Source organism: Danaus plexippus, chromosome 20, assembly GCF_018135715.1.
Source record: "Danaus plexippus chromosome 20, MEX_DaPlex, whole genome shotgun sequence".
Taxonomy (NCBI): Eukaryota; Metazoa; Arthropoda; class Insecta; order Lepidoptera; family Nymphalidae; genus Danaus; species Danaus plexippus.
Genome location: NC_083550.1, coordinates 3824701 through 3847215, shown reverse-complemented (window position 1 = coordinate 3847215; position 22515 = coordinate 3824701). Strand labels below are relative to the sequence as shown.

The following is a 22515-nucleotide window of genomic DNA, read 5'->3' as shown; positions in this document are numbered from 1 at the left end:
CCTTAATTTTCATCTATTCGTCTTTAAAAGGTAATAACAACTAATGCTAGAGGTAATTTTATGGAATATAACTATTGTTGCTTTTAGATGCGAAACAACATATCTTAAAATAGTAAGAAAGCTAAAAACGAAATAGGAAGTTAGAACTTAAAATGAAATGAGATAGAAAAACGGTTCAATTATGTTGACTTAAAATCCAGATCCCATGCGCTTGCATTTGCAATTACTTTAAATTAATGTAGGATCTAAAAAATATTAGTTTTGAGTTGACAAATTAGAAAAAGTGTTTATATTCATTAACATCTAAGAAAATATAGATGATATTCAGCAAAAGCAATGTTTTTGTTTACTTCTATTTAAAACATAGTCATATTTTATATATGTAATTTATTTAGAAAAAAATTTGGACTAGAGAATATAGTTGTATCATTTATGTACATAACAGACTATAATTTACAAAGTTAAATAATGTTACAGATAGAATGCGCTAGTATCGCGCATCACTACTCGTTTTCCTGACAGTCCGAACTCGGAATCCCTCCCAAACAAAAGTGAAGTGCAGCGATGAAAAGTGAGGGATAATTTCATATTAAAACTCGATGAGATAATTGATGTATGAGGCATTTTCAACGCATTTCCAGAATAAATAAATCTGTTTGTTCTTTGTGGTTTTGTTTATATTGATTTTTTATTAAACAATTTTCTATTAGTACGTTTCTTTTACTACATTTTATTTTATGAAAATGGAGGTGGTGTTAAAACAAAGTGGAAAATACTATCTGTTCAAAAATATGTGAATATAACAATTTGGGTTTACGATTGCAATGATAAAATTAGTTCGCGAAATGTTTGCTCGTTAAGATTAATTTTGGGCGATCGAATAAAAGAGAAACAAAATGAGCAACTGGGCGAGGCGAATGCACCGGCGAGCTGCAACATTAAGCAATGTGGTCACATCTTGTGGTCATCCGAACTCCTTGCCGTATCCACGGAGACTTGAGAAAGTTAAATTCGGTGTTCCTCTGAGTGAAGTGTGCAAGGACGATATACCAGGACCTTTGTTGGTGAGTTCCAATAATAAACATAATTCCAAGAAAAAATATTTGATACCCATATTACAATGTCATCTCTGACACGAAGGTGCTGATTTTGAAATTGAACAAGGAAGCGCCTTTACGCCGCGATGTTTTTCGAGCGCCTGGACACCAAGGTGCTATGAAGAAACTCATTCACTTCTTGCAAACAGGTCGCCTGGTTAACGTCGACAATTACTCCGTTTACACTATAGCTAGTGTTCTCAAGAAGTTTCTTAGGTAAATGCATTTTTTATTTTTTCACTTACCTAAACAGTTGTTCTAAATTTTAAGCTTCGAAAGGAAATGGAAAAAATTATGAGCATTTGATGCAATATATTATACAACAAGAAGAATTTAATATTGCTGACATTACATTTGAGTTTGAAAGAGATGGGGAAAAGAAATAACTGAAACATAAAACTGTATGACATGTTCCTGTTGCATTTTAGGAAAATACCAGGGGGTGTGTTTGGAAGGGATGGTGAGATGCACTTGTTTGCTGCAGTGGAGCTCCCGGGGGAACAACAGACCGATGCTATAAGGAGGTTAGTAGGTTAAGGTATTGGATGAATTACATGTTGCTATACTTAAAAAAGTATTATCCGGTATAAGGAGGTTAATTTAGCAGTTAAGGTGTTCAAGAAATTACACATTGCTATACTTAAAAAGGTATTATCCAGTCATTTTAGATTCTAAGTATTTTTTGCGAAACAAATAAATTTTTATATATTTTTTTTTATAACAAGAGTTTATATAAAGATATGTTTCATTAATGTTTAATTATTCATCTTGATCTCTTATAAAAAACATAATATCTATGATTAATAATAAATTCTTAAGTTTCTAAATAATTGTGATGTGAGAGGTCTTCAACCTTTTTCGCTTGTGTTTTTCAGACCTCTGGTTTAAGGATATCATAGGTTTTAAAAAAAAACATTCTTGATTATAAAAATTTACTGAAAAATTCATATTATAAATTTAACAGCAAAAAAAAACACATCTGTTTGGTTCACTTTGAACATTTAAAGTTGAACTGAAAGAATGGAAACCAAGAATAAGTGGAATTCATGGCAATTTAATGCTGTTTATAGGTAATAAAGAAATGTGCAAGAGTCAAATACATGATTTGATACAGACATATAATATATATAGATAAAAAATTCCTTATATTTGTTAAGAAACTCTCAGTTTACTTCTTACTTGCTTTATTGAGTTTTAGATTTTTTTTTAAATATTTTTTGTTAAATAAAAATTTCGTTGATATTCTAATTATACCAATTTTATATCATTATGTTAAAATACATGCAGTAGTCTTTGAAATACTATATTTTTAAATTTATTTTTTGGTATTAATAAGCCTATGCCTTGATTTAAGCACTTTTTTATTATCTGTACTTATGATTTTTGTAATATATATAAAGAAAATATATATATTTATTTTGAATGAAGTTTTTTATCTACGTAATAATATATAACAAGTAATTTAAATTTATATATTTTTTTTGTTTATAAGTCGTATATGTCAAAGTAAAAGTAAGTTATTACCGTATAATTAAAAAAAAAACAACAACACGGATGCTACCGATTGAAATCACGCAACTGAAATTCATATGCGAATAATCGCATGTAAACAACGAAAAAAGTAAAAGTGAACTTTATAAAATGTTACCGTATTACAGAACGGCTGAATTCCTGATTCAAATGAAAATTGGCTTGCTTAAATAAAATTACCGAAATGTTGAGAAATATTTCAAACAAATTGTGAAGTCGGTTGAAAGTTAACTGATTAATTAAGTTAAATTACTCAATTCTTATCTTATTAATGCTTAGTTACTGACGTCCCGGGTCATTGAACTTTTGTTTCGTGGGAGTTTTTATTTTGCCGTCCCGAATTGGCTCATTATGTTGTCATTAATCGTTATTTTTGAAGTAAGATCTTAATTATTTATTCTTATAATTGTATGTCAGAAACCTGATTCTATATTACAATATTCCGATTCTAATAAATTGGAAGTCCACGCATGCGTTACAGAATTACGAAAAATATAATCATATTAATTCCATTTCTGTTTAAAAGTAGATTGCATATAAAAAAAATTAATACATATTTCTATATGTAATTAAAGTGTAAGATACGTTGTAACTCGTAATATAAATATTCAAAATCTGACTTGTGTAGATTTAAATAAAGAACGGATTATAATATATTTTTTTTTTGTAATTTAAAAACGTAAATTATCAAAATAAGTATGTATATGCATGTATATTTTTTAAGATCTCCTATATCTAATGCCGCTTGTATGCAGAACGTTCTATGAAAGTTATGTAAGAGGTCTAACATTAATTTAATTGAAAAGTTTTTGTTTTGATTATCTCAGACAGATATTGTCGCTGCCCGTGTGCACTCAGAGATTGTTGGTGCTACTTTTCGGCACATTCCGTGTGATGGCTTCAAACGCTGACAAAGCTGGTGAGTTCATATGTTTTATTTAAGTTAAATTTACGTAATGAAATTGCTGATAGCGTTTATGAAACGTAACTATAATTACGTATACATAATATATTTGAAGTGAATTAATGTTTTTTTTTATTTGCCAATTTAATTCATTAAGTCCGTTTTTGTCTTGTTTTTTTTTTTAATTTTCTGTATTTTATCGCAATATACAAGATTTTAAGCCGAAATAAATGTTACATTGATTCCTCTGAAGCGTAATATTAATATTGTTTCCCAACATTATTCTGCTTACGTCCTCAATAATGTGAGATCGTAAATATTTATGCTACTACTATTCAGAGAAATGTTCATATTTGTTATGTATTTTATGTGATAATATATAAAAATGTCTTAACAAGAATAATAGCACACTAAATACTCGGGAGTTCATTGGATCTTTTAATTAATCTAATTCGTATATAGTTGTTGGAGTTAAGCGGAGTTGCAATTATTTAATCTCCAGCCGCCATCATAGTTGACCTACTTAGAATTAGCGCTTTCATTATGAAGGAGTTGTTTTTTTTTATTATTTTTAGGCACAGACTAAAATTTGCAGAATTTAATAAATTTTAGTATTGTATAGATAGTTTTTTTTTTATAACAGCTAGATGAAATTGAAATTGTCCAGTATTATAATGCACAAGTACATAAAAAATATGAATTATATTTATGATTATTAGGTGCAGATTGAAAATTAGTACGTTTTATTTTTTTATTTTTTATTGTTATTAGAACCAGAAACAGTTGAAAACGTACAGCGTAATGCCAATGTACATAACTAATATCCAAGTACGTTTATAGACCGTTAAATAATTCCAGACAAGCGACAAAAACCGGATGTCGGAACATTTTTATGGTTGGACCACTTGAGTCGCTGCGGCGGCCAAATCAAATATTTTAATTAGCTCATCTATTGCGATTGTTGTTTTATTTTTTCACATTTGGTGATCGCACGATACAATACAATATTCATATTACAGACGCCATTGTCTCGAGTGACGTCACGAGTGTTCCATGTTAACTTATACATTTACGTCAATACCGTGAAAGAAAATCGGCACAGATTATAACTATTCAGTAACTCGCACGGAGGAAATAAACCATTTGTATGACGAACAAAAGCCAATCTGTTATGCCATTGAATAGTAGCAATTGGTGCACAGCGAATAAATAACAACATAATGTTTTTAAATTACATCCAATATATAGGGAACGGTTTTGACTTTTAACATCGTAAATATCTCGAGGATTACTATGAGTTTTCATCGTTAAACTTTACCTGTGAGTTAGTATTTGTTAATGTATTTAGGTAAATGTTTTTGAAGATTTATAAAATTAAAAAACCGTCTGTCTACTTTTTTATGGTACAAAATACGTATATATTTTTGTGTCACGGTCGCTTCCAGTTGAATTTAGATTAATTCCATACGGTTTGTTTTTGTTTTTTAATATACAAATATAATTTGCTGACCAAAATATTCAAATGAATCGGTCAAGGTGATATGATTTGATCTATTGAGAATGATTCCTTAGTTTTTCTATATAGTAATGGTGTGACATCGCCACAACCTTTATATTTCGCTCCGCTAACCTCGTCATTCGATCCCCATTAACCAGTCGGCTGGCATTTTGTTAAATGTCACTCACGGTTACACAGACTATTACCTGGTAGATCGAATTGTACAGCTCTGTATTACCCGGTCGATAGATTTACTATTACCTGGCCGTTCAAATTGTATCACTGTAATTTAACCTATGCCAATATATATAAATAATAATATAAATATCATATATTGAAAATCTTTTGTAGGTTTTATAATAAACTTGAATTATCTTAATTTTATATCAACTGAATTTTTTAATGTGATTTAAGTTGTTTATTTGTATCTAGCTTTCGTTAATATTAAATAATGTTCAACCATTTAAAAAAATCCATTCACTCATTCATCATTCATTCATTCAATTAACATTCGTAATAAAATTATTATCACAAATAAGAATTTAATATACTTGTTATAATAATGTCTTTACGTTGTACAATATTAAGTAACATCCGTGACCGTAATAGTTCCACATGAGCGGTTCTGTACCGAGGCTCTGTCCGTTCACAGGAACTGGCATGACATCGGAAGCCCTGGGCGTGTCAGTCGCACCATCGTTCTTCCACTCATGCGTATCAGATGGGAAGACAGCTACCATGGAAGATGTACAACGTTTCAAGGTCACTATTACATAACATCCAAACTATCAGTGTGAACGTATACGATATAAAATCATACTAGTGTCTCTGTATAAGATCGTCAATCTATTTTCAATGTTAAAACGTTATCGGAAGCATCGTTTGGTTATCAAATGTTATTTGTATGTGATAAGACAATCATGATCTATAAATGCATATGAATTATGCAAGGTTAATAATAATAAAATACATTATATACATGTGTGTATATAAATGTACATAAAATATATTGTATATTTTATAAATATGTAAATAGCTTCGAAATAGATGTTCACGTTTATTTTTTTAAATTTCGCTGCTCAAGGCGGAAGTCTCCGTAAGTACTTACAAATGTATGGAAAAGGCTTTTTTTATATAATATTTTTTATACAATACAATAACTAGCTATTGTTTATTTTTTTAATATATATATTTTTTTATTACTAAAGTAGTTATGTGAGTGTCTGTAAAATATTTGTTGTATGACTTCATATTGTTTGATCCCGTGCAACATATAAGATAAGAATTATCTTAAACATCTCATAAATTCTCATATAATTTTGATTCATAATCTGTGTTAGTTCCTGTTACTCACCACTGACTTAATCAAAACTACAAGCACGCTTCTATATAGGATACATTTTTAATTTAAAAGCTTTTTATAGTATTATTAATATATGTATATCTATGTATATAATATTTTTTTACAGTTTTCATTCCTTTCATTACTATACATTATACATTAATACCTCCCGTTCACAGTTATTGTAAAGTATACACCAGCTAACTGTACACGTTATTGAGTTTACAATAAGTGTTGAGTAAGTCATAACACGCCTGATCCACACGCTTTATTCACTTTCATGGACATAATATGTTATGAGAATAGAATTTTTCATCTCATAAAATATAATAAAATTTTCTCTGACTAGTATAATTATATAATATATAAAATTTTACTTTTGTTTACATTTGATATTTGTTTTGTTTTTTTTTTTCATTTAGTTAGTATGTTTATGGAAGGCGGTGTTTCTATGGGAGGTCCTTAGTGATTATTTTTTTATTATATCAGGTCGCAACACGTGTGATGCGTCAGCTGATAGAGCAGTTTAGTGCTGGTGATCTGTTCGGTAGAGAGAACTATGAGTACTACGCGAGGGTGACGGGGAGGGTGCTGAGGGTGAGGGATGAATGGATCTGTTCCTTCAGGGACCCGCCGCCGCCGAGACACCATCAGGACCAGGAGGCATATGCCAGTATGTTTCTATATTTATTTATTTATTTATTCCGTGTAAGGTGATAAACGAGCAGTTGGCCCACGTGATGGGCAGTAGTAAACATCGCCACTGGACATCCGCAACAGAAATGTTGCAGATGCGTTGCCAACCTTGACCGTTCAGGTAAAAAAAAGAGGGGTGGGAATAAGGAAATCGCAGAAAAAGGTGGGAACAGGGAAAGGGCAACCGCCTCTCTCATTCCTCTTACAAAACTCAGCCATTAAAGACTACTTCACACCGATCTCCTGTGAGAGGGTGGTACTTCCCCGGTCGAGCCAGCCTATGTTCGAGCTGTAGTTACTTGATCACAGCTAGGCTCTATCAACTTTCTATTACACTATTCATCTACACACACACACACGTACGCACGCACGCACGCTCTCACACACGCACATAAATGAATATTACTAACATGTGCTTGTATACGTACATACACACACATATATTTACGAGCCAATACGTATACAAATTTTCCTTCATAAATATATTAAACCTATACATTTTACCTATTATCCATAAAGAAATGTTAACACACACAAACATATACACCAATACGATTTTGATAGTGTTTATTTAAGTACAATCTTAACCATTGCGCATATCAGATTCCGTGTTCCACTTCACGGTAATGTTTTGGTAGTCGCGACACCATCGTCTTGTACGTAAACAGTAACAGTCGGGAGTCGAACCGGCTATGAATTATGTTAATTGGCACACGCTTTGAATGTTATATATATATATATATATATATATATGTATATGTTTCCAGGGCAATTATCTTTGGAGGCTGAGAAGACTTGGCTTCAGTGTGAATGTGATCGCTGGGGCAACAAGTTTAAGCTAGAAGGTGAGGAAACCATACTAAATATTACACTCTACAATAATTTTAACATTCTCATATATAAAATATGAAACCTGACATGCGACTTGTAAATCGTAATAATAAAATTTTTCGGCAGGTCGAGAAGATCTACGTTTAAATTGAGAATATCACAAAGTTATAATTTTTTTTTATATTTTTTTTCCTTACGAATTTAATTTGTTACGTTCGGTAAGTTCAAACTACCTCCAAAAAATAACGTCACCCTTGTATGTTGTTGTCACTTAGATATTAATGAGGTCCCGGGTATCATAGCACATGTTCGGTAGAGATCACTGGTAACAAATGACATATTGCTTAAATGTATTAAATTATCTAATTTAATTGTTATTCACATATTCACATATAAAATTGTAATTTTTTAATCATTGATTCATAGGACGTAATATATATATGTATGTTGGGATTAGTACATCATGTGTTGGGATACGTGAAAGACAATCTAGAGAACCCTTAGCACGAGTTTTTATTGTTATATTTAACAGACAATTTAAAGTTTTTTATCCATATCGTCACATATGATGGTACAAATGTAGGAATATTTATGAAAAAACTTCTAACTTTTTGTGTTTAGTTTGACAAAACTAGCTCGTGGTTAGGGTACAGTTAGTGTTCGGTATTGAATTCAAAAGTAACCTTGAATTTGTTATCAGTTCGTTATCTTTATTTATTGATAACGCCAATGACAGTTGAGGTTTGCAAGTTAAGACATTCGTGTGTTCATTGTTTACACAAAAAACTAATATTTTTACATGTTTTGTGACGTAATTTTCAGTTATTAAATTAATTTCTATCGTGATTTTTGTGCAATTGCGCAATTATTAAAAGCTTGTAAGTGATTCTCAAAGTGAACTATTACTATATATTGAGGTCTAATAATTATAGACTAATTAAGCAGTGATTCCAAAAGCAATGTATTATATTGACAGTCATAAAGTTATAAACCTCTTTACTATTACGAATTAATCCTATCGTTATAAAATCAGTGATTCTCAAAGTATTTTCACTTTAGGTCTATCAAAATCAGAGTACTATTGTGGTTTAATCCTTTTACTGTTATAATATCAGTGATTCTCAAAGTATTTTAACTTCAGGTCTATCAAAGTCCGAGGAGTGTCAATCAATGCCGGCCTTGATGGGTGCTGTGGGTGGTACTGGCGCGTACACTGGTCTTGGTATCATACCAGAACATAGTCTGCTCGACTCATGCACCAGACTCTCTATATCGCTGGAGGAGAGCATCTTTAAGGTTATAACAATATCCAATTACTATTATTATTGAAGTGAAACTTCTTATGCGACTATCAACAAGGTTGCGTTAAACGTTAAACGTTGAGGGAGAGAGGAAGATACACAAATGTAGAAAGTAGGAGAGAGATAGAGAGTCAGTGGGTAGATAAACAATGTGAGCGTCGTTACATGAGCTGAATTACGTACTTGTTGTTTTATATTAATTAATTTCTGATATTCATTATTTATAGCTTTATTTGATGCACATATAACTTAGTGGGGTAGTATTTTATTTACAAAATTTAATGGATTAGATACGTTTAAAGTTACGAAGTTTCACGTCCTCCGCGCGGAGGGACTCGACGCACAATTTTTTAAATATTTTTTTACTTTTTATTGTACTACCTTCAAAAAAAAGTGATAAAAAACTGCATAAAGTATAGTCTTATGGCTATCAAGTGATCCGTAACGGACAAACCGGAGTTATTATACTCGTATGCTATTGGTTGCATACAGTTTGTATATGTCTTTAGTATATAGTAACACAAATTATTGTATATAAAACATGTTTTTAATAGAACCGTGTTCGTTGTGTTTTTGTTAATATTTTTTCATGGTATGCACTAAAAATACTAAAAGATGTGAATAATTTTTTCTTTCAAAGTATTTGGTAATTTCGATTAATAAATAATCTAAAGAGCGTTACTCTTATATTCAAGATCGCCTTATGGATGTCAAACTTAATAATAATTCTGTATATAATATTAGTTTTTAATATTTGTATATAATATATTCCTAGACACAAAATCGGAATTGACTTTTTTTCTTTAATTATTCGATACGACTTACTATTAATTTAACAAATGTACACAAAACTAGAAACAATTTAAAATTAGTAACTTTCAGCTATCTCGATTTAAACTTATCAAATACAAAATCAAATCTGAATATAACAATAACGAGATTTAAACACACTCCGAAAATCTACGATCGGTGAATCAATCACACCAACGCCCATTACGAACGAAAAAAGAATCCTGATCTCCTCTGACAACTGCTTATATATCGTCCGCCCCTCTCCTTCCCTCTCATATTCCTACAATATATTAATGATTGTTTATTATCGCAGGTGTCTGTGAGTTCGTCTTCACAGTCATCTCGCAGTAACTCCAGCCCTCACATGACCCTGGAGGAACTGCGCGCCATCAACAAGTACGCTGAGAGTACGAAGAGCCTCTCATACCTGCCTCAGGTATGTACATCATAGGAACCACATACAACAGTACATCACATACAACAACATATATATATATAAAATATATTACACGGTATTATCTAGAGCCTTTTCAATTTAACCGTATCATATAAATTTCTATACATACATATGTATATTGGTTAGGTTGATGTAGGGACTATTCAAATTGGTCGCATTATAATATGGGCATTTTAATGTAGGCGCATTATCTGGACCTCTATATAGTGGCTGGTTCATTGCTGGTTAAATGACAGCTGAGACAGTAGGAAATAGTTTTGTAGTAGGGCCTTTGATTAAATTTGAGTTTTTAAGCATATATATTGAAATGAGTCAAAGTAGAAGCTATGTAGGGATATGGTTTCACATTTGTGTGCTATCAAGTGAATAAAAATAAATCATACATAGTAAAAATCAACGGGTTTGAATTAAACAAGTTAAATATAGCAAAGCCTGTAGTTAGTGCTACTGTTGGTGTATGTTACCCTGGTACTGAAATTGATTATTGCTAGGGATTTTTCAAATTAGCTCAACTTAATAAGCCTGTATATATTGGTTAGGTTATAATCTAATTACTTTTCAATTTAGCTGTATTATCCAGACCTCTATATCATGGTTAGGTTATAATCGAAAGACCTTATAATTCAGCCGTATTCTCGTTGGCTTTGTAGTTTGGTAGAATTATTATCATTGTAAATTTAGGAGCTTCTATACTTCTCTATTTAGTCTGATTATTTCGACCTACAAAATCTGCCAGGATTGTTGATCCCACATATGTAATTAACGAGATCTTTCTAGTACTCTTAAATCTTCGATTTTTTTGTTCATACTATAGAACTTGATCTCAATACTGTACAACGCATACTGTGTATTATGTATGTAGCGTAATTAATTATGATATAAAAAATTGTATGTTTGAATTCTAGCGCACACTAAAGGATTGGTTGTTGTTTAAATAAATGGTGACGAGATTTAATCTGTAGACCCGTAGAATACCAACGTTGAAAAAAAAATCCTTTCGAGTTCTTGTTATTTCTGTCTGGTGGTATGAATTACTGGCAATAAAGCGGCATAGATACAAAAAATGTCTTTTTTTCTTTTAAAGAGCCAAAGAGTTTTATTGTTCTTTTGTATACGGCCAGTGTTTTTCTAATAATTAAATAATTGTATATTCAAATAACAGTGATTCATACCATCCGTTGCATGTCAAATATCTGTGCCCAAAAAGGTATATGATTTGTCCGCCTCTTACACCTAGCTACAAACAAAAATCATATCATAAGAAAAAATATATATATAAAAATGCTAGAAAATATATTAATAACATGCAAATAATGATTATATAACGTACAATGAGTGTTATTTTTTCGATTAGCAAACATTTAAATTGGCAAAATTTTGGTATTAATTCTTGTAATGTAAAATAGCTGGGTGTGAAGGGGCTCATACATTGTGGTTATCACCCCACCGGTGTGATATGAATACGCTTTATATATGCAACGTGCCATTTATTTTTGTGCATAATATATTATTCTTTATCTTGACCTTCTTTAAACATCAGGAATGTACGGCGTCAATTTGAGGTTGTGTTTTTTTTTTCTAAATTAAAATATTATATTTATGCGTAGTTCACTAATTGTATGGTAAAAGGATTATTTCGCTGTAGGAATTTTGTATAACACGAGTGACTAACGTTTATGTAGAAAATCGTAACTAATCATATGGCTTATAAATGGTGGGTAGTTGTATATTATCTGTCATGGTCCTAAGAGAAGCGCATATACAGACATTGTTGGATAGATAGAATCTCAAACATTAAACTTGAGAGAAGTTTAGTTTCAATTAAATAAACTATCAATGAAATTAAAAAGAATTATATGTATATAGAAATGGTTTAACGTAACATTCACTAAATGTAAATAATGCGAACTATGTACAAAGTTTTGCAGTGTATATATTATTATGAGAAAAATCAATTATCATTTAATAACCTTCCTGCAGCGGTGAATGGAGGGTTATGTTATTTTTTTTAAATCTTAATATACACACTGTAATGGTTAACACGGTTATGCCGCGGTCGCGGAAACATAGTATCGTGACGGGTAAAAGTGGGGCGGTGTAGGTGCACGAGCGGCAGCGGGCGCGGATGAGGACGCGCTCGGAGTGGTTCCTGCAGCCCGCTGTTTCTCTGGACGCCCGCCCGCGCGCAAGTACGCCCCCGCCCGCACTAGCGACCCACCCCAGCCCGCTCCCCGCCGCCGACAGTCGCGCCACAGCCGCCGACAGGGCGATCTTCGTGCTTGTAGCATGTTTAGAGTTCTTGTTCTAGCGATCGGTATTGTTATGTTATGATACATACACTTACACGGTGGAGGCTGGCCTTGACAGTTCGGAAACTTCATACAGCGCTTTTTTTTAATATAGTTCACTATATTTATATATACAAAGTATTCATAACTTGATTGATTCTAGCTTGATTCATTCTTTATTTATGTTTTGATATGATAACAGCAATCAGTCGTATGTTTTAGTGTTGTTTTTTTGTCTGTACGTTTTGAGAGATTTGTCTGTGAGTTTGTTTGTTTCGAACTGTCCTAGTCTCTATCTCCGTAACTCGTGTCCGGGGCTGGGGTGGCCGTCCTTGGCTTAGCATGCACTGTTCAATTCAACTTGATTATAAATACCGCACTTCTATCAAAATATACGCTTCATACGCTGTATGTGTGTGTGCTTTTTTCTGTAATATTATTGTATGTGTGTATATACACTAACGTTAAGTATTCCTTTATATTAACACGTATATGTATAACTACAATTTAAATGTTTTTAACGTATATATTTATGGTAGTAACTTTAGTACCGGTTCTCATCGTCAAACTATGTACTGACAAGTGATTTGATACGAATATCTATAACGGAAAAACTGTAAGTGTCTGCTTAAACGATGTGAACTTGTAATAAGGTTAGGTTTTATTGAATTAATGTAACAAAGTTGCATCTTCAATTCTCTTTTGATTATTCGTTTTTATTTCGTCGAGATTTTATTCGAACAAAAGATTTTTCGTTGTTTGTTTTTTATTATATATCGATTTATTTTTAAATTGAAGTATTAAATATATTTAAGTGCTCTGCATGATTTAGTATATTGTTTTTTTTTTTTTGATTTTCATCTTCAATTTGCACGGTTTTGTTTTTCGTGATTTAGCTAAATTTATTTTTACTGATATAATATTATGTTAAATATAACTTAAAATGTAATTATCTTCTCATTAAACTCCGATATGTCCGATAAATATTTATTTATCAATGGTTTCGTTAGAAATTATTCTTACGTTAATTTTTATGTCAGTAAAGATTTGTTTGCTCTCGACACTCGTTTATGTATACTTAACTTACCACCAGTTTGTATAGCGAAACTGTTTTAAGATTTTCAATCATAAATCTTCTAATTATAGTATTAGCGTTTAAGTTAACTGTTACGTTTCTAACTGGTGGTAGGGATATGTGAAAAATACATAATTATTTTTATTGTTTGAAATGTAAGAAATTGCATGGTTGTTTTTAATAATACAAAGTTATTTTATGTAATCAGATCAAAAATTAAGGTTGCGTTTCATTTAACCTCAATCAGCGATCAAGTGGATTTAAGACGTGTCTGATAATGGAGTTGCGCACAGTATCTATACATATAACCGCAATCTCACGTTAATGTAAACGCATCCTTATATTATGAAGGGTTTATTATATGTACGGTGTGTATGGTGCAGGCGGGTCGCGTCGTCGATCGAGGCGCGCGCGCATGTGCCGCGCGCACACGCATTCAGACACTGAGGTGCCGCTCGCTATCCAGCCTCGTCAAGTGACGGCCAGGTAATCGCGGTAATCAGCCGGGCGGTAATCGACCGGGACGGTAATCAACCGTGTAACACAAATAACTACGAAATTACCGTCTTGACGTTAGGAAATATAATATGTCACAATTGTTTTTTTTTCTTTTAACTGCACATACTTGTAAGATCAGCGTATACGTGGTCTTGCTGTTTGGATTTGAGTAGTCATTTCACTTGAAATTAATTTTATTTTGGTAGATGTTGTTTTAAGGATTACGAAACACCAAATATTAGAATGTCCTAACATCACATCCTAATCGATTGTTCCTCGATTATTTATATATTATTATTATTATTATTACTATTAGATGAACATATGTGGTTTTTTTTTCGTTTGGTGCGAATTTTTGTACCTACCGTCAGTGTGGTAGTCGTGAGCACATTTTCATATCAACGAACGTTGTATTCAGAAGACGCTCCTAATATTTTAAGATAGTTGTATGTAATGTGCTCTCTGTAATGTAAATATTAGAAACTTGACATGTATTGAACGTGAATTTCTTGAATTTTTTTTCTCTTCAGTATATCAAATTTTGGAACAAATACTTTGTAATATAATCTGTGCCATTACACATTAAGTATAAAAGATTGTATTTTAAATTATTAATTTCATACATTCCTACACGTGGGTTAATTTTTATATAGAATTATATTTGATATTTCAAATTATGTGAATTTAAATACGTTTTGCATTTCTCTCTACCTCAGATGCGGTTTAATGTTTGTTCTTTGCTCACTTCGCATTGATAATGTCGATTTTACTGAGTCATATTCAAAATTTTATTAATATAAAAAAAGTTAAATTTAAATTAAGAGTATTTTATGAAACTTATATAGAAATAATTTTTAAATTTCACTATCTGACTTTTGTAAAATTTGCAAAATTTTTTTTTTATATAGTAAGTATTTCGTTTTTATAATTTTTGGTATTTTTCTAACTGGCAAGACTGAAGATTGTTTAATATTCGAATTTCTTATGAAGCAATTTTATTAATTACATATAGTTGAATATTAATCCAGGGATTTGATTGGTTATTTGTCGAATGTATGAAAAAAGATTGGCATTATTGGAAACTGGAGGTTTTAATAGATATGATACTTTAATTAATAGGTGCTAGATGATTGTGAACTCTATGTTAGTATGAAATAGTGTCACTTTTATTATTGACGACGCTTTTCAAACGTTCGATGTATTTTTTTTTACTATATATACATATATATGTATATATTTTATATAAAAAAATTACTTTAATCTGTAATAGATATATGTAATTAAAATCGAGGTTAGTGTTGATAGGTTGATTCACAAGTGATTTTTTTTTTCTTAAATATAGCTGTATTGAAGTCTAGTTATTTAATTGTATAGAAATAGTTGTTTCAATGCAAGATATGTTGTCTGCGTCGTCGAGGCGATTGTTTCAAACGTACAAATGTGCTTTAGGTATATTACTAATGTTATATAGACAGCTCAATGTATTCGATCGTTAGATATTTAATTCGGATATGTGAACGCATCCGGTGGCCATGTGTAATTAATTCTAGAGGCGATTATTATATATGTTTTTTTTTTTGGTAATAGTATTGATAGTTGCTTCAGAATTGAAATTATTATAATATGAAAATTCTCTGACGTCTAAAGTTGTGTTCATTCATAGTATTAGGGTTTATATATATACAAACATATACATATATATAGTATATATATGTATGTTTGTTTGTTTTACGTCCCAGGGTTAAGGGGTTCTTGTATGTCGGAGGAAAATTATTTTGTTACTAGATAATAGATAGTCACTTTATCTGTGTATTACGATTATAGTATATGGTACGAGTAAGATTTTTTTTTTTGTAAAGTTGTTTTTTTTTGTTTGTTTTCTTATAAGACTGTTTTGATATGAATTTAAAATTAGTGAACTCGAATATGTATACATAATCATTCCACCGATTCCTAGTATTGAACAAAGAACACGTTTGTTTCTTGTAATGACCGTTAAAATGCTTTTATTAGAAGATTATTTTTTTTTTGAAGGTTTTTTTTCTGTTTTGCGATAATCTACAATCCATACACTATGGTAATGTATTTAGATAATCGCTTACATATGCGTATTTCCAATTATTTTTTCTTGGTAATGTAATTTTGTGACATTTTGATTGTATTGCGACCCGAGCCCGTCGCTACCAAGCAAGTTAGCTGTTAGTTATAATTTATTATAAAGAGTATTAATTATTATATGGTATTTGCTTTTTGTGGAATACATATATATATATTTTTTTTAATAGATTGTCCCATATTTGCACATTTTTTTTTTCTATACGAATTATAAAGAATTACACTGAAATAAAGTAATTAAATATGTTATAGTATTTTTATTTAACACTGGTCAACATAATGTATTTCATACATTTAAATATTTCTTGTAAATAATGAAATATATCTCTCAATATATGAACAGTAGTAAACGTATATAAAATTGCGTATTCATATAACAAAATCCTTTATAGTTTCCCCGTTCACGTACACCTGCCTTATGTTCCTGTCGTCCCCCAAATATACAAATCTCTGCACCAACTCGACCAGCGCGTGCTCGCCACTATTGTACGCGTATTTATCGATCGGCCCGCCCTTCGCGTAAACGTCTATTAGTAAAGCATCGAACTGTTTACCAACATCGAAACTGCCAATTTTATCTTCCAGTCGTAAAGCTAGAAGAAAAAGATGTGTCTATATTTATGAATATATCTGTGATTATATAATTATTGATATATTAATCATACCTCTAGCGCCGCCTAGCGTCGCGAGGTAGAAAGCTTCCTTCCAGTCTAAAGTGGTATGAGGTTGGCCCATCATGGCCAAGTGCAGTGACACATCCATGGCTCGCCGCATGGCGTCTAACATGCTAGCGCTGTCACCACCAGAAATATCTGAAGCATTAGTAACGGATATATATTAAATGCATTTTCTGTCTGTAGCTCTCAATGAAGTATACTATAAATAAAACCTCCATGTACGGTAAGACAATGTTTTATAAATGATGACGTAATTTTCTCGGGTCAATGACACCCAAGCTTCACCCATCTTCGTATGGGAGTACAGCTGAATGGACAATGATATTTTTATTAAGATTCGCTTTTACAGCATTACGTTTGACAGTTATATAACATTAAATACAAATTTGTTTGTTCATATATACTAAGTTTTCTCCGAAACTGCCTGAATTTGGAATGTAATCCAGACAAAAAACAGTACAAAAGTTCACCAGTATATGTTCACCCACTCACAGCGCCATCTATTGTGAGCCGTGACTTCTTATAAAGTATAAATCATACATGCACATTTTTCAATAGATATCACTTGAAGGATTTACAAACATTAATATTATGACAATAAATTAATTAAATTATAAAATCAATCGTTTAAAAATACTCTCTACTCATTTAGTGAGTAGGAAAATGAGATTTCTCACGAATTCTTTTCAATAGAAAGAATTTTACGTGTTATTAAAAACTCACCGGTGCCGAGGCCCACTCTGATGCCTCTGTCTAGCAGCTTCCTGACGGGGCAAAGCCCCGAGTTCAGTCTAGTGTTGGAGGCGGGACAGTGCGCCACCGACACTTGGCGAATACTGAACTCACTGATTTCGTCCTCAGTGAGGTGGACGGCGTGCGCCATTATACACTGACATGTTAAAAAGTAATTATTGTTCATGGATTTTAAGTCTTTGTTAATTTTATAATAAAACAGTGAGCATAATGTAGTTTTTCATGACAGAAGATCAAGAAAAAGTATTTTTTTTTAATTTGAGCTATATTTCGTCGTTATGAATCTAATTTTTATAATAATTGGCTTTCACAGATTATTAAATATTGTTGAACATTTTATTAAAAAATTACGTCTGTTATATGTTTCTATATATTTGAGACGATAAAAAAAAGTCAATAAAAGTTTTATACAAAATAGATTTATATATATACCTATACATTTCAAAATATAACTTTACTTAAAGGTTTGTATTTATTTTAATTATTATAAATTTGATCGTATGACAAAAGACAATTATATACATTTTTCTGACTGGAATCTTTCTTGTACATATATAATGAAATAGTAATTAACAAACATGCTTCAATAGCACCACAACACTTGAAATCTGTTTAAAAGTCAATTGTTAAGGAAATTACGAACTAATAACGATACGTTAAGGTTCCATTTAGAATATGTCACCTAATTGTAAAAATATTATGATCGAAATATATAGTATTTTAGATTATGGTAGACAACTCACTAAGAAGAAAAACAAGTACAATATTATATATATCAAACTACTCACTGGACCATTAAATATACCGCATCGTTGGTAAACATCAGTATATGACGCACATTCCGGATTCGTCTCTAGCACATATTCGATTTCTTTTTTATTTTCCGATATGTGACTCTGAAATATATATTCATATTAAAATATTATATTTTTCCATATATGTATATATGTATCGGATTTTATTACAAATTCATTATTTTATATAGAGGACGCCAGCCTCGCTGACGTCACTAATGTCACTTGTTTCAGTACGTTCCAGATATTTTAAAATGAAACTTCAATTCTTCTTAATGTTCTTGTATTTCTCGAAGGTTCTTCATAGTCACATTCTTTATGATCCGCACTCGCTGAACTCTGCAGTCCGCTGTCGTGCGTCCAGACGTCACATTTATACCAGAATTCAAACATAAATCTATTCTCTTTGATTTCGTTTTACTTTTAACAATAGTAACGACGACCAATAAGTTGTTATAATAATTGATGACACTTATTTTCATGTTGCATCCGTCATTGAAGCTGCTTGCGCCGATATATATATAAAAGGTACAAATACGCACGCACACACCCGCACATACAAACACATGCGGAAACATTCACAGACGCACACATACAAAAATATATAACAAGCAGTATAAAAATGCGCTAAAAGAAAATCCTTACAAGAAACCTCAGAGCATAGGAAACAAAATCGGTTATTTACAAATAATATTTTTGTATCAAGTACTTATACTACATGTAAGTGTAATTCTAAACCACGAATTTGTACAATTTTTACCTTACAAGAGTCTTAAAAGAAATCGTCTATAATTTGGGAAAAGTCTCATTACGATCCCTTCATTACTTTCCCAGATTATTCAGAAAAAAAAACAGAAAGATGGACATACATGAAAAATATAAGTTGTAGATGTGTTTGTATGATACAAGTAATTATCTACTGGACAACATATAACAGCACTCCAACTATGAATATATATAAGTGATAAATATTTAATATAACTGGTTCACTTGAAATGACTTAAGGAAAAAATCATATCTTAATAGCAATCTTTAACTGAGGCATTATTTTAAACGTTTTTTACCTCAACAATTATAACGACTTGTAAAATAAATTTATAATTGTTAAAATATCGATAATTTTTAATATTTTGTATATGATTTATACTTTGATAAATTATTTGACATTTTTCATATCAAACCAGTACGAAGGACGGTAAACGGTATGAGAAATTTTAAATGATTAAAATATAATTTCGTTATTTTAAATTTGGAATGAATGAATGAATGAGTGAATGAATGAATTTCTTGAATGTAAATAATAGTATGGCAATCCACATATAGTACAACACTAAGTAAACTATATAGTGATATTTCATATAACAATAATGATTAGCTTGAATATTTATAAAACGATTGTATGGTTAAGGATTTTACTGCATACAAAGAGACTTGTCAGGTTATTACAGCTCATAAGTCCTTGTGATTATTCATAAGGTATAAAGGCAATTCTAATATATTAACATCAGAGTATATAAAATTAATATTATAAAATAATTATATATATACTCAATATTATCTTAACATTCATATATATAAAGTGACTATTTAAGGAAGACCTTTCGACTTATAGATAATATAGAATGATAAAATGTGAAGGTTATTAGGAATTGTTTATAAAACTTTTTTAATTACTAACGGACTTTCAATAAGAATCTTTTGTTCTCAGCCACAGTGTATGTATGTATATACAATCACAAGCCCCCACAGAACCTGCACCTACACCTGCTTTGTACATGACTTGGTTTATACACATACAGCTCATAGTAGAATTTAGCTTTTATGAACATTTTCAGACTATTAATACTGTTTTTTTAGTAGAAAGTAATTAATTTTTTTTTTTAAATATTGCAATTCACCTGAATGCCACATTTGTATTTCGACGCTAGCTGTGATAAAGCACACATCAGTTCATTGCTGCAACTGACTGCAAACCTCGGAGTAATTATGGGTTGAACCAAATCATTCTGAAATTTAAATTACAAGTAATATTTAGTGATCTCTGATACCAATGAATAATATTCGTAATTTCTACGATGTGTACGATTAATTGATTAGACATTTATAAAGCGCAAAAAGAAATAACCACGAACCAACAATCAATAGGTTCTGTGAGAGAAGGCACTAGGGTTAGAAAATCAAACGTCAAGCCTTACTCTATTATAAAAGCGGCTTCAAATATAAGGTCCCAGAGGATATTTGTGCGTCGGCCTTCAGACCGGACATATTTTTATATTCGCGAATTATAAAGCGCGTCCTTTGGGAAACCAATATCCCCAAAGACCATGCCATCAAGGTCAACAAGTATTACGAGCTCACTGAAAATATGTTCGTTGTAAATTTGTACGCGGTAGAAGTAGGACGAGAGTTATAACAGCCAAATCTCTTTACAACCTGATAAAAGATTTAGGCCTATCAAGAACTAACATCAGTTCATTCTTGGAAAGTGCGTCAAAAGCAGCCCTAGCATGTTCGTTTCAAATTTGGTTAAGTAGAGAGAGGAGCTTGGACAGTGGAGGTGAGCGTTTAACGCGCGTTAGATAGGGGCCCCTTGAACCTAAACCTGGGTCGCAAGTCCCAGGCACTGTTGCAGCTCCTCTCCCTGCAATGCGATGGACTTGGCACCCTCACAGTGAATCCATGGAATGCTGAGAGGTTTTGTCTCATTTCTTGATATAAATATATTAAATATAAAAATAAAGTTATATATGGACCTTATAGCTTAGAACTCTTTTGATGAACTGTTCAACCTCTTGCAGTTCCTTTTCTGTCTTGTTATAGTATCCAGCATCATTTTCTACATTCATACTGACTTTTCCCACCAATGCTCTTTGTTTGTGCTCAACAACATATTTCACTAGCTTCATCGTACCTTCTAAGTGTAAGGATCCAAAATAACAGGCCGTTGTGGTGCCATTGTTAATTAATCTTCTCTAAAATTTGTCATTATATCTGTATATTTAATAGAACTGACTGTTATGAAGCAAGAATAATGTAAGCTGTAGGAATAGATTGTGTAGTAACAAAGTTTGCTTACCACAACAATGTCATAAACATTAGCAGCAAATTCTGCATCACTGTAGTGACGTTCCAGTGGAAAAGTATATTTATTGAGCCATTCAAGCAATGGGAGGTCCAATCCTAGACCAATGTTGGGATATTGAGGGGCATGAGTATGACAGTCCACAAAGCCCGGCATTAAAAACTCATTCTCTCCAAGTGTAACTATTTTTGAATCACTAAAATTATCAATCTGTTTTTGAAACTCTTCTATATTACCAATTTTAGTTATCTGCAACAGATTGAATAAATGTATATAACATTGTGGCACTTTAATAATTTAATTACTACTTTGAATAGAAAAGTTTTATTTTATATGTAAAAATTTTGAATTTTATTTTTCATATTAATAGCTTACCAGTCCATCAACGACTTCTATATATCCACGAAAACACTTTAACTTCATAGAAACATCTGAAGTTACTAAGTTTCCAGCAAAAACAAACTTTCCCGTCATTTTCAAAAGTAATTTTAATTTTATCACAAATTAATGAAAATTTAGTGTCATTAAATGTTTTCAGTAATTAAGTGCACTCGGTATTTACGTATTATTTATAATTGAACCGGCTTCGACTGTGTCAGTACTCACTCACGCAACAACGCTCCCACGTTCTACTTTGAAGTTTGATGTTTATATGCGATCAAAGAATGGGTAGGTTATGCTATCTAGGTGCCCAATAGTTCAATTTGAATTGAAAATGTCATTTGGCAGTAATGTCAGTAATCAGTATTCTGAACCTAGTCTTATAAGAACGAACACATTTTTTT

The 22515-nt window shown here is 31.4% G+C and overlaps 2 protein-coding genes across 6 annotated transcripts; one reads left to right on the top strand and one right to left on the bottom strand.

Annotated features, from left to right (window-relative positions):
* Window positions 1-508: 508 nt before the first annotated feature.
* LOC116774149 (uncharacterized) lies at window positions 509-16671 on the top strand. 4 transcript variants are annotated; one of them, XM_061523801.1, is made up of 12 exons: window positions 509-1064; window positions 1141-1313; window positions 1526-1621; window positions 3455-3546; window positions 5682-5791; window positions 6114-6125; window positions 6861-7044; window positions 7835-7912; window positions 9040-9194; window positions 10305-10427; window positions 12550-12637; window positions 14195-16671. In XM_061523801.1, the coding sequence occupies exons 1-12, from the start codon at window positions 897-899 to the stop codon at window positions 14299-14301; spliced, it is 1386 nt and encodes a 461-aa protein (XP_061379785.1). In that variant the 5' UTR covers window positions 509-896; the 3' UTR covers window positions 14302-16671. The 4 variants fall into 4 exon arrangements, with proteins under 4 accessions (XP_061379785.1, XP_061379783.1, XP_061379786.1 ...); XM_061523799.1 differs by having other exon boundaries at window positions 12550-12762; window positions 14195-14334; XM_061523802.1 differs by lacking the exon at window positions 12550-12637 and having other exon boundaries at window positions 510-1064.
* On the bottom strand, window positions 16667-22474 carry LOC116773947 (guanine deaminase). 2 transcript variants are annotated; one of them, XM_032666538.2, is made up of 8 exons: window positions 22106-22474; window positions 21725-21979; window positions 21402-21620; window positions 20547-20654; window positions 18643-18750; window positions 17825-17990; window positions 17090-17236; window positions 16667-17017 (listed from the first exon to the last, which is right to left on the bottom strand). In XM_032666538.2, exons 1-8 carry the CDS (start codon window positions 22202-22204, stop codon window positions 16794-16796), a joined length of 1326 nt encoding a protein of 441 aa, XP_032522429.2. In that variant the 5' UTR covers window positions 22205-22474; the 3' UTR covers window positions 16667-16793. The 2 variants fall into 2 exon arrangements, with proteins under 2 accessions (XP_032522429.2, XP_061379787.1); XM_061523803.1 differs by lacking the exon at window positions 22106-22474 and having other exon boundaries at window positions 21402-21639; window positions 21725-21865.
* Between the last annotated feature and the right edge of the window lie 41 nt (window positions 22475-22515).

What these genes read in the sequence shown, in the direction of transcription:
- LOC116774149 (XM_061523799.1), top strand. Translation starts at nt 897, where the DNA reads ATGAGCAACTGGGCGAGGCGAATGCACCGGCGAGCTGCAACATTAAGC. An exon ending in TTCAAACGCTGACAAAGCTG is followed by an intron (nt 3,547 to 5,681) that starts GTGAGTTCATAT and finishes GTCCGTTCACAG; the next exon opens with GAACTGGCATGACATCGGAA. An exon ending in TGGAGGAGAGCATCTTTAAG is followed by an intron (nt 9,195 to 10,304) that starts GTTATAACAATA and finishes TTATTATCGCAG; the next exon opens with GTGTCTGTGAGTTCGTCTTC.
- LOC116773947 (XM_032666538.2), bottom strand. Translation starts at nt 22,204, where the DNA reads ATGACGGGAAAGTTTGTTTTTGCTGGAAACTTAGTAACTTCAGATGTT. An exon ending in AAAGAGTTCTAAGCTATAAG is followed by an intron (nt 20,655 to 21,401) that starts GTCCATATATAA and finishes TTTAAATTTCAG; the next exon opens with AATGATTTGGTTCAACCCAT. An exon ending in GACGCTAGGCGGCGCTAGAG is followed by an intron (nt 17,018 to 17,089) that starts GTATGATTAATA and finishes TTTTTCTTCTAG; the next exon opens with CTTTACGACTGGAAGATAAA.